Source organism: Erpetoichthys calabaricus, chromosome 2, assembly GCF_900747795.2.
Source record: "Erpetoichthys calabaricus chromosome 2, fErpCal1.3, whole genome shotgun sequence".
Taxonomy (NCBI): domain Eukaryota; kingdom Metazoa; phylum Chordata; class Cladistia; order Polypteriformes; family Polypteridae; genus Erpetoichthys; species Erpetoichthys calabaricus.
Window position 1 is genome coordinate 106,608,950 of NC_041395.2, and position 12,535 is coordinate 106,621,484.

Here is a 12,535-nt window from a genome sequence, read left to right on the forward strand (position 1 = left end):
TTCCCTTATGAAGATGCTTGTATGCTTCACTCACTCGCTTCTTATTGTTTCGCTCCCTTCTCAATTGTTTAATGAATTTTTTGTTCTTCGCTGTTTGCGGCTCTTCCTTCATTTCTCCCTACTGCGTTCTTTTATCTCGCGAATATGTTATTGCAATCCGCAGCGGGAGCGTTTCTATAAACTTAATTTAAACTTACGTTTTACACCGTGCTTTGTTTCCCTTATGAAGATTGTTGTATGCTTCACTCGCTCGCTTCTTATTGTTTCGCTCCCTTTTCAATTGTTTAATGAATTTTTTGTTCTTCGCTGTTTCTGGCTCCTCCTTCATTTCTCCCTACTGCGTTCACAGTCTTTTCACGTGATTACGTGGGAGGCGTGATGACGTGACACTCAACTCCTCCTCCCACGGCCATCGAGCTGCCGTCCATTACAGTATATTGTGAAAAAAGAGGTTCCAGTTATGACCATTACGCATTGAATTTCGAAATGAAACCTGCCTAACTTTTGTAAGTAAGCTGTAAGGAATCAGCCTGCCAAATTTCAGCCTTCCACCTACACGGGAAGTTGCAGAATTAGTGATGAGTCAGTCAGTCAGTGAGTCAGTGAGGGCTTTGCCTTTTGTTAATTAGTATATATATATATATATATATATATATATATATATATATAAAATGTTTCTTTCCAGGTGGGAGAAATAAACTACACAGGCAAGTGGTTATTGCATTCCAAATTAAGGTTTCTGTTGCTCTTTTGCCTTAATTGAACAAGCAGACTCAAAACAAACAGTGCCTGAACAGAGAAGACAACCATGTGTCAACCACCCACAAAAATATTGCACCAACCTTTTTTTCTCTATTTGCATTAAGCAATTACTAAACAATTTCCGCCTCCAACTCCTGCTTTATTTGAGAGTGGCAGATGGAGCTCTTCTGTCACTGGCCAGCTCCACAGCACTCTGAACAACCCCATTTGAATGGCTTTTAGGACATGCTGTCTGGGTGTTCATTTTCAAGATTGATACTGTATATACTGTATATATATATTAAAGAGATATTCTAAAAAGCTAAATTACACTGTGGGGACAAATAAATAATAAAGTTCTATCTATCTATCTATCTATCTATCTATCTATCTATCTATCTATCTATCTATCTATCTATCTATCTATCTATCTATCTATCCATCCATCCCCAGTAACATTTTCTCACAGTAGGCATTAATTGCTGATGATTGTTGATTTTAGGCTCAGGAAATCATGGTAACAAAAACATGACACTTGTTGCTATGTTTTCATATCTTTTATTTTATATTTTGAGACAAGAATGTACAAAGTTTCTAAATGACGTGCAGGATGCCTTTGAAGCTTGGCTAACAGTTCTACAAACAATCAATGCACACAGCAACCCCAGAACATCAGACAGAAATAGAACAGAGGTCACTCTCCAATGTATTCTCTACCCAGCTTGTCCATCTAGTGACTAAAATGCTCTGCAAAAATATTGGGCAATGTTGAATGCCCAGAAATCCATAGGGAAATTCATCTAGTCCATGGGCCCATCAACAGAATTCTTCTTAATGGTCGGAGGGACTACTGGACAGCAGCTATTGAGGTGCTGTGAAAAAAAAAAAAAGTAATGAGAAGGACTTGCATACAGGTGTCCACTATTGTCTGGAGACTATAAGCGATGGCAGTAACCTTAATTTGGCCTACGCTGATGAAGAGAAACATTATGGTCAATGAAAATTTGTGAGGCAGAAATAGCCTTGCTGTCAACCAGAGAGCATTATTGTGGTGGAATTCTTAAAGTTCCGAAGAGTCAGTCATTTACCTCGTACTTCCAACTTGCACTCCACTTCGGCTTCCCCATGCTCATTCACAGCCTTGCAGATGTACATGCCACCATCAAAGGGTGATGGCTTCCTAATCTCCAAGGTTAGGACCCCCTGCTTGCTGAACATTCTGTACTTGGGGTCATTGGAGATGTCCATCTTGTTCTTGTACCATGTCACCTTAGGCTAGGAAATGAACAAAAAATACTCTCTTTAAGTGAAATGCATCAAAAAATGATTTGGCAGCAGAAGATTGCTCTTCTTCAATCACAGCCTTCCTGAGAAGACTGCCTGGACAATGAAGGTTCAGTATTCCCCTGCAGCGCTCAGTCCTGTTTGTCTGCTGTTTAACACCATTCAGAATAAGCAAAACATTTACCTTGGGAGTGCCCCTGACGGCACAACTAAGGGTCACGTTATATCCAGAAATGACAGACCGGTTGACCAAAGGGTGGGAGAACTTGGGCACCTCTGAAAAGTTGTGCTCCTTGTAGGATGGAGGCTTGTACACAATACCTGTGAAAAATCAAGAAGCTGTAATCAAGGAAATATACAAGTTACATTCAAGGATGGCTATCAAAAGAGTAAAACCCATGGAAATCAGGAACATCTGAAATACCACATGAAGTTTTAGTCTCTGTATAACAAGATGGACATAATAGCACAAGAGAGAGTTCAAACAGAGATCTGTAAGAAGGATTCTAGGACCGTGTGTCTTATGTTATTGCCGGCAGGTGTTTCCTGGCTTACTTTTAATTTAAGTATTATTTTTCATATGTGTTCTAATTATATATTTTTGCCAATATTGTTCTACTTATTATTTAGTATCTACATATTGTGTGGCTATGTTCTTTTATGTTCCTTGTGCTTTGCTTGTGAAGCCCAAGAGGCGGGGCCACCCTGATGTCATTGTTGAAGTCACGCCCTCTGCCTTTATATTCTCAAGCTGAGAGTGGAGACTTCAGTGGTTCATTGATGTTCAATGAGTGCAGATTTTTGTAAGCATTGGAGTTTCTGGTTTAACTTGATTTTTTTTTTTTTTGCTCCTGTTTTCAGATTTTCTCTTGATTTACACATTTGGACTTGTTTGCCTTTTTAGGAAGTTGTTTTGCCTTATTTTATCTTTATTGCCATTTTTGAGCTTCTTTGGTTTATTACAAAAAGTGTCATTCATTTATAGAGATTTTGTTTTTGGACTTGTCTCATCTAGCCACAGGTTTTATGTAGTTCCTCGCCCTAGAGGGACATTTAAGTATGTTTGTGTAATTTTTTGTGACTTTTATGATATTTTTAATCTTTTGAAAGCAAATCCTGATTTAGGCCTGTGTAGGCTAAAGCAGGCCTGTAGAGTTTGGGTTCAAGCTGTCTTTTTCCAGGCAGGGTAGGGAAAGCCTTGGCCTGGTTTATGGATCTTTTCTGAGGCTTCCCACCCTTTAGCTGTTTTTGAGACTAGAGATTACAACAGTGTGGAAGCTTGACATTAGATGAATCTCCTCTCCCCTGTATAAACACATGAAAATGAAGAGGTGATATGAATAAATTGTTTTAAATTATATAATTATCAATTAAAGGAATTATAAAGAATGGAGTTTCTTTTTATTTTTTTTTCCAGGTGTTTCCTAAGTTGTAAAAATAATATAGGTTTTGTTTCTGGGGATTTTGTACTCAAAGAGTTCAATACTTGATTAGAGCCTACGTTTAGAAGCTGAGTTTTATTTAACATCTTTTTGGCCACCATTTTGTTTTGATGATACGTGCTGCCGTTTTATGGGTCCTGCTTGCTAGGAATGTTTCCTCTAGGATCACGACATGGGGGGTTAAATGGTTAAGGTTTTAAAGATTGTCTTGATAGCCATTTTGTATTCAAGATTGGATCAAACTTAACTTCTGGTAATTCATTTGATATCTGGTTGCTGGTTTTGACTTTCATTTTTTGTTTAGCTTTTGCTCTACGTTTCTCACATTTCTTTTCCAGTCTTAACATTTGCTTTACACTTGACTCTATTCTTTCTTCTGATCCTCCCTGTAATCTCTCTGCCATTTTTGCAGTCAATGGAGGAACTGAAAGGGTGAATTTCAGTTGTTATTCAGTAAAGACATGGGAACAAAAGTCACACCTAGTTAATAATATTTGTTCACTAAAAGAATGGAGGATACATACAACCAGTTGTGTAGCAATGTGGTTGAAAGTGGTGTGCTGTGTTTAAATCATGTTTGGATAAATTTTGTTTTATGCCCTCATTTGGTGACCATATGAAAGGCACTATATGGACCAAATATCCAACTGTGTTGGGCTTAGAGACTCACCTGTCTTCTGTATGTAGGCACTGTCTTTGGAGGTGCAGGGCTGCTCGCTGGGGCCACAGAGATTCATAGTAAACACCCTGAACACATACTCGTTCCCCATGATGAGATCAGACACCACACAATGGGTACGGCGGTAGTGTTCAAACACGGTGAACCATTCCTGCAACATCAAGAGGATCTTCCATAAATAATAGTTTCTTTGGTCAGAACCTACTAATTTAAGTTGTTTAACATTATTGTATGGTCACTGGAGAGTCTGGAGGAAAGTGCATTTCATACCAATATTAAAATAAAGTTCTTTATGCAAAAAATAGTAAACACATAGCTACCCAGCCGTGATATAAAAAGTAACTCGTAAAACCCAATTTACTGTACTTGCAACAGCAGGTGTTACATTCACTCACTATGGAAAAAACTCTTTTAATTTTGTATCTTAGACATCTCCAGATTTTGAGTTTGCATTACCATTATTTTAGGTACACAGTTACATCCTGGGCTATAGTTGATAAATTATCACCAATTTAATATTTTGGACCTGTTTCTTAAAATGTTTTGTTCCGCTTTTATTTAAAGATGGTAATAATGTCCTCTTATGCATCCATTTTCTGAGGTTGCTTTCTCTATTATATTTTTGAGGGAGGGCTGGAGCTCTCTCTTTTTGTTTTTTTGGATGGATGCCTCTTTGCACGTCAAGATGGATGTTGCAGAAATTAAACTGTTTTTGTAGAAGTATGTGTTGACATGGCTAACAAAATGAGACTGTATCTTAATCGAAATGGTAAGAAAATGTGCTCTCTTAGTTTCCTTTTATCACATTTGTTTAAATGGCGCTGCTGGTGTCACCTGCCTAGGATACCAATAGTGTCGACCATTTCAGAGAGCTACCAGTGCAAAATCAGGCATCAAATATGTACTGTAAGTATAAATAGTTAAACAAAAGGCCATCTAATAAGAAAAGCTGAACTTGTGTTTTTGCTTGCATAAAGTCAATATTATTTTAAAATGAGAAGGGAAGACATGTAAGGATTACAAACTACCACATGGCATTTGTCTCTTTGCCCTTCACAGAGTGCTTTCCACTTCAGTGTTCATCCATCTGTTATTGAAATAGTTGTGGGTCACAAGCTGGAGTCAATCCCAGCAGCACTGTATGCATGGCAGGAACCAACCTTGGAAGGAGGGTCAGTCCATGGCAGGGCACATTAGCTGTTACATGGCTTCCACAGGACCAACGTTAATCTACAATACAAGTCCAGCATCACTGTTGTATTGTTTCGCTATACCTTAGGTTTTTTGCAGGTTTCTTTTCATTGATGTTAGACTTCACAGAAGCTCACTGTTTTTGTCACTGTCAGTATAAGGGTTGGCTAACAAAAAGACAAGAGACAGAGCTGGAGGTGTCAGAGTTAAAGATGTGACGAAGAGGTTTACAGATGTGGTAAGGACATGCAGGTAGTGGGTGTGACACAGAGCAAGATGCAAAGGAAAGGAAGATATGGAAACAGATGATCGGCTGTGGTGACCCCTAACAGGAGCAGCCGAAAGAAGAAGAAGATGTTGGCACAGCTTAGAAGAGCTTACGTGACAAAGTGTCAGTGAAAGCACATTTTGGTTCTCAGTACCAGATGGTATAAGACACATACACGTGTAACTGTTTTGTTTTTTTTTGCCTGCCATTAACAAGCTTTGCCTTGTTCAATACTCCTGGTTTAGAATACGCTAGACAGGCTAGGCCCTCATGGTACTTGACCACCAAGGACTGGCCCCTCCATGTTTTTCTCACCATTGTCTTTTTGTCTGCTTTCTGCACATTGTAGCCTGTGATTTCACAGTTGCCATTGTCCTTTGGTGGTTTCCACTCCAAAGCTACGTTAAAGCCCCAGATGTCTGCAATCTTCAGATTTAGCGGTGGACCAGGCTTGTCTAATGTGAAAAAATAAGACAAGGATAAAGCAATTAAAGTGGTCTTTTACTTCAAGTTAAGATAGGGATATGCATATTGTCAATGTGCAATGCATGCCAACATTTTCTGGTTTTGCTGCAAATGAGTTGACAGCTGGTAATGGGTAAACCGGCCTGCTAAACATTTAAAGTCTTCACACGTCTGTACCACTGGAAATGGATGACGATAGAAGAACCTCTGGCTCAGGAAACACATTGTTCTGGACTTTTCTAGTAACCTTTTGGCCTAGCCTCTACCTTTATTAGATGTTTTCACAATTGGATGTTTTTCAAGTTGGAGTAACCTACCAGTAACCCCAGTCACTTTAGGAGGACCTTGACCCTTCAGATCTCAGTAACTTTATGGTATTCTACTATGGACTAAAAATCCATTTCAACCTGTTGTTTGATACCTAAACCTCAGTCATTCCAGCAAATTCTAAAGTCAGTATACCTAAACTCTACATAAAAGCAACACCAGTCCTGTCTAGGGTTCAGTAGAATCTAAATCTTCATGGAATTGTACTAAGTTAACTACATTAATCTGATCCATCATCCAACCTACCTTGGCAGCATCAGGAACAATTCAGGAGCTTACCCTGGATGGAGAGCCAGTACATCAGAGGCACACAGACCCCCAATATGTTCATGTGGGACAAACTTAGAGTCGTCAGTTAACCAAACCTGCATGTCTTTGGCATGTGAGAGGACACAAGGAGCCCAAGTGCATGGAGCTGTTTGGCAACTGTTGTGCTACTCTGCTCTGGAACTTTTTTTCACCAGCGATTTTAGTTTTTCTAGTGCAAGCTGGTCTCAACAGCCCATAAATCTAATTTAATGTAAGCCACAATTGGTTCTGGGTAACTGCTAAAAAATTATTTTTCTCTTTAGTAGCCTAATGATCCCAATAAACATACCAATGATCTGGATTGCAATAGTGGCCTTATCCTCCATGTTTTCAATCTGAAGCACAATTTCATACTGGCCAGAATCCTTGCGCTCAGCCCGTCTGATGAAGAGGATGGTGTCACTGTCACTATGGCGCACACTGACTTGTTTGGGATCCAGAGGTTGTCCATCCTTTGTCCAGGTAACTTTAGGCCTGGGCTTTCCCTGTATACAAGAAAATTAAAGCCATGTGAAACTTCAGTAGGTGTGTAGTGCTGTGATATCAGTGAGTAAGCCTTGGGTGTCATAGTAATGCTCACTGGAGGAACCTCTGAATTATCTTGAAGTTTTTTTTTTCCAGACCTTATGAGCACTCTGACCTTCACAGCTGTCTATAGGGGGATTTTAAGCATCTCAAAATTCCAGAACTCCTTAAGTAGAATACACAAAAGTGGCCACAAGAGCACAAGAAAACTGAAACATGCACTTTAGGCAAGGTGAAGACATTGCATGCATTGATGTCACTGTAAGCAGCCTTCAAGCCAACTCTGATCACTAGAGGCTAGCAGTTACCCTCACGTTATACCATTACAATAGCTTTTTGACATGTGAAGTGAAGGATGTCCCACTCACAGCCAAAGTCTACACAGTGCCTTGTGTCCCTTCATATGGTGGCAAAGGTGCAGCTGAAGGTTACCTTCTGCTGTGCTGGAGTTCAAATCAGTTGCTTGGGAAAGTTGTGAGACTGGTAAAACGTTTGGGCGAGCAAAGAAGCTGTTTTTGTGCTTTCGTGGTGTAGCTGTACTGGACGTGTGTAACTCCTCATGATGTCTTGTCAATCAGTATCCCAATGTACTTGGAGTTGCGATGTTATGCCGTAGCTTTTTATAACAAGAAAAACTGTTTGAACATTCGGAAAAGCACCAGGGAGTTTTGATGTGTTGCGTGGTGATTAGCACACACAAGTAATAATTTCAAAGTCCTGTAACATGACAGTAATGAATGTGAAGTTGTACCACTTCTATCAACTTGGCAGTCACAGTGGAATTCTTTGGCCTCAGCCATCTCTGTGTATGTCAGCACACAAAGACCTGCCAGTAAATTAACAAAACTGTTATTGTATACCAGGCAGCAGAAGGATATCAGTTAGTCATTTGAGCTCTGACTTGTCATATTCCAATTAACAGTAGACCTCCAAAGACGTCTTATCTCAAGGAGCACTGACACGTTTAGGGCTCTGTATTTATCAAGTGTCTGAGAATTACTCCTAGAGATTGCACTAAAAGTCGCACTAAGATAAGGATTTATCTTACCTCAGACTAGTAGGACATAACAAGTATTTACAAAGCATGGTAGTCCCAGTCTCCACGAGGAGTAGGAGTCCACGCCTGAGGGTGAATGACGTCATGACTTCAATATGCACACGGTAATGCTGATGTACTTCTGGTGAAATCTTGCCCAGTTCAGTCACTTCCGTTGTCCATGCTGCAGTTGTGATTTTAGTTTAGTGGTGAGAATGTCCAAGAAGAATGTACAGATAGCTCTACAGCTGAACATTGATGTGTACCTTTATGTCGGGCTTCCAGTAAGTACTTAGTTTTCATACATTTCCTTCTGATGAGGAAACCCGATCTAAATGGATCATCGCTATCTGGAGAGAGAACTTTACGGTTGAAGAAGGGAGCTGTTCCTGCTTTGTTTGAATTGAGCAATTACTCCATTCCATTTTCCAAACTGGGGGTTTGGGAGAGGAGAAAGTGACTGACTGAGGATGACACTCCGGGCAAGAAGGATGCTGATAAAATCCTCAAGCATTACACTTATGCTTCAGCTCTGGATCCAGCAGTTGTGGACCTAGCAGCACTTGATGGAAACATGACTCTCAGAATTGAGGAAACAAATTGAGACCCTTACAATAAAGCAGCGGTTTAGTATTCACCATTTTAGTGGCTCAGACAGAGACATTCGCTTTTTCACAAGGTAAGATGTCCAGCAGACTCATGCTATTATTTATTGTAGCATCAGCGCCGGGCACCAAAATAGCCTATTGGATCTCATAATGATGTTTTGGATGGATGGATGTTTGAACCACAGCTGTGCTTTCACAGGGATCACCTTCCTGCTGGTATGCCAACAGAAAACGCCTACTAAAGTAACAGTTTAACTGAAACTACAGCCATGGTCATGGAAGTCACATTTACTTGTCCAGTGTCCCTATAGCGTCTTGTACTGTGCTGTGCCATCAGAGCCTATCAATCAATTAGATGACATAAGCGGCATCACCTGAGGGGTGGCATTTATAAAAGTTATTGGGCATGCGCTTTGGACACCGAGGTTTTCACAGGTTGTCAAACTTTGATGATACTGAGTGGTCGGGGTTATATGATGGGTGCTGTTTATAAAAGTAAAAGTGTGCATGCTCCATAACCGGGGTGGGGGTGCTCCTTAAAGTCTGTGGTATATACTCAAAGGGGCTCTGGACATTGACCCAGTCATCATGTCGTGACATTTTCTAACCTGCTTAATCCAAACAAGAGTTACAGGGAGGCTGGAGCCTATCCCAACAAGCATAAGGTGCAAAGCAACAACAAACTCTGGACAGGGCACCAGTCCATTGCAGGGCGAACGCACAGACATACTCCAAGCGCACACTGGGGCCAGTTTAGTGTCACCGTTTCACCTAACTGGCATGTCTCTGGAAACCGGATAAGCACACAGGGAGAGGATACAAGCTCCATGCAGGAGGACCTGGGGCGGCAGTCTCAAACCCAGCACTACAACTGTGAAGCCTCCAACCTCTCCCTCAGGTCGTCCATGTCTAATAATACCAACTATCTGTGATCTCCCATTCATTTCATCGCGGCTCTATTTACTCAATGCCTGTGGAATCTCTGACTGCCATCTTGAGCCTTCTCAAGCTTGTAAAATGTAACGGTAACATTCAAGGGGTTTGTGGGATGTAAAGCTCAGTGTACCTGTGTCATATACTGCAGTCAGTCAGCCATTCAGCCCTGGTTATCTTCAGGGTTATTTGCTGGCTACATGATACAATTTAGATCCATGACCACCCGTGTGCTGATACTGTGATGTTGTCTGCGATTCACATACATGTGATCATATGATCTTTAGGAGCATGACGATTTGCAGTTTGCTTTAACATTGCCTCACATGAAGTCGTTGGAAAATGTATAAGCCTGAGTATTAGCTCTATCTAAGAGTGTTTGAAGTTTGGTGTAAAATTTGAGAAAGTTGATTTTGGCATAACAAAGCTGTATTTTACATGTAACGCTACCTACACGTTCATTTCGGCTGACTGTGCTTGGTTTCTCCACATTGATGAAGCGATCAGGCAGTACGCATGGGGTACGCACAACAGAGCCCCGCCCGCCAACTGTAACCCTCCTCCCGCGTCCACTGTCGCTCTCGAGGCATGCACACTGTCTGCTCATGTGCCCGCCCCCAACTCCTCACCAATCACATCCTGAGTCGCTTTGCTCTGTGCTACAGTCCACATGCACCTCTGAGCCACGTTGACTGTTCATTGTTCTAACATGGCCACCGCTTCACATGTATTTCATGGAAACAACTCTTCTTTCAAGGTTACACAAATTCCTGCATCAGGTAACTGTTTCTTTTTAACAGTCGGATATTTCTGGAAAAATGTCAGCGATGAAACTGTTGCTCTCAAACTTCGCAACATGGCTGTAACTTTTGTTTGTCAACATTGCGATAACTTCAGCGACGTGCTGTCTGTTGTTCTTAGTCACGGAAGCATAGTCATACAGTCTGCTCAACAATACGCGGACTACATGAATACTTCCAGAGTTTATGGTGGCGAGGCAGAAATTGTGGCGATGTTCCAAATACTTCCAGCTACTATCGCCATTCACTTCCAAGAACGTCCTTCATTTCCCGAAGAATTTCTTAGCAGTCTTACTCCCCCTGGCATGCCTCCGCATAAACTCAAAATTAAAATTGGTTCACTCGTCATGCTTCTCAGAAACCTCATGCCAACAAGAAGTCTCTGTGATGGCACTAGACCAGTGTTTCCCAAACTCGGTCCTGGTGAACCCCTGTGGCTGCAGGTTTTTGTTCCAACCGGATTCCAAATCAGTGACAACACCTGATAGCACTGATCTCATTTAATTAGCTGTTTTTTTTATTTTTTTTTATTCGACATTCAGAAAAGCATAGCAGCATGATTTTTACATTTATAAGACATTTAGAAATATTTCTGCTTTTGCTGTAGATTTAAATGCTTAACTCTCTTTTGTTGATTTCATTATACTTTGCCTTTTCTCTGTGCAGTTTTTCCCCCTTTGTTGTATCTTAATAATAACAATTTAAAACGAGCAGAGCAGACACACTGGCAAACAACACTGAATAATCAAAGGCTGCAACTACTTTAGCAACTGACCCACTAAAGCACAGGTGTCGAACTCCGGTCTTGGAGGGCCGCAGTGGCTGCAGGTTTTCATTCTAACCATCTTCTTCATTGGTGACCAGTTTTTGCTGCGAATTAACTTCTTTTGCCTTAATTTTAATTAACTTGACTCCACCCTCTTAGTTGTCTCTTTTTCCTTAAGTAGCAGCGAAACAATAATGAGACACAAAACAAGTTGCCACATCATATAATATCTGAAAATAAAGAAGAGTGATGGTCTCGGTAAGGTTGATCTCTCAGGTCACCAAAATATTTTGACGGTGTTCTTAGAAAAAACAGAAAAATCAACAGTTTTAGAAATGTCTGCTGTGGCAGAATGAGAGCAACAACAAGCCAATTAACAGCAAGAATCAGCTTCTCATTAAGAGACTGGTTGGAGTTTGAAATCCCAGTTTAGCTGGTCATCTGTCAGCTCGTTTCACATCTCATTTCTGTTTGGCTGTCACTTAATGAAGAAAGGAATAAATTCAGAGGACTGAATCCTTAAAAACAGGGCTATTAAAATGAAGGGAAAAGAAGTGAATTAGCAGTGAAAACTGGTCACTGATTAGGAAAAAAGTCAGAATGAAAACCTGCAGCCATTGCGGCCCTCCAGGCCTGGAGTTCGACACCCCTGCACTAATGAGTAAATAATAGATTAATTAAACAATTAGAAGACCTAGAAAAGTAGAATGAAAATCAAGATGAAAATACTGTTAAAAAGAAAAAAAATACATTATTTCTATATAACTGCTTGGTACATTTTAATTTTTAATTTTTTTTTTTTTTTAGCAAACTTAGTTTTCTAATTTCTATATTGTTCCCTAAACACAGAACTTGGGAAATATCAGTTCACTTAATTAGCCCAGGAGTTCAATTAAAAACAGAAGCTGGTTGGAACAAAAACCTGCAGCCACAGTTCACCAGGACCGAGTTTGGGAAACACTGCACTAGACTTTCTGTTACCAGCATTCACCGCAATGTACTGGAGTGTAAAACTATCGCAGCTCCTACCTCACAAACTGTCAAGGAGGCAATTTAAAAAAATAACAATATTGCATGTCCTCTCTCAGCTTCCGTAACTTTATTCTACTCTGTCTTTTTAAAAGATTTATTTTAATGGCCCTGACAAAGAGGGTTGGTTCA

General features: G+C 40.5%; 1 protein-coding gene across 1 annotated transcript in view; it reads right to left on the bottom strand.

The window, feature by feature from the left end:
- Positions 1-1,276: 1,276 nt before the first annotated feature.
- Positions 1,277-12,535, bottom strand: part of mybpc3 (myosin binding protein C3) — a 92,438-nt gene continuing 81,179 nt past the window's right edge. Inside the window, exons 28-33 of the mRNA XM_051923198.1 lie at positions 6,996-7,191; positions 5,921-6,060; positions 4,138-4,297; positions 2,210-2,346; positions 1,830-2,016; positions 1,277-1,613 (exon numbers count right to left, since the gene is read on the bottom strand). Coding sequence (XP_051779158.1) covers positions 1,603-1,613; positions 1,830-2,016; positions 2,210-2,346; positions 4,138-4,297; positions 5,921-6,060; positions 6,996-7,191 — 831 coding nt within the window. The 3' untranslated portion in view covers positions 1,277-1,602. The remainder of the gene's footprint in view (positions 1,614-1,829; positions 2,017-2,209; positions 2,347-4,137; positions 4,298-5,920; positions 6,061-6,995; positions 7,192-12,535) is intronic.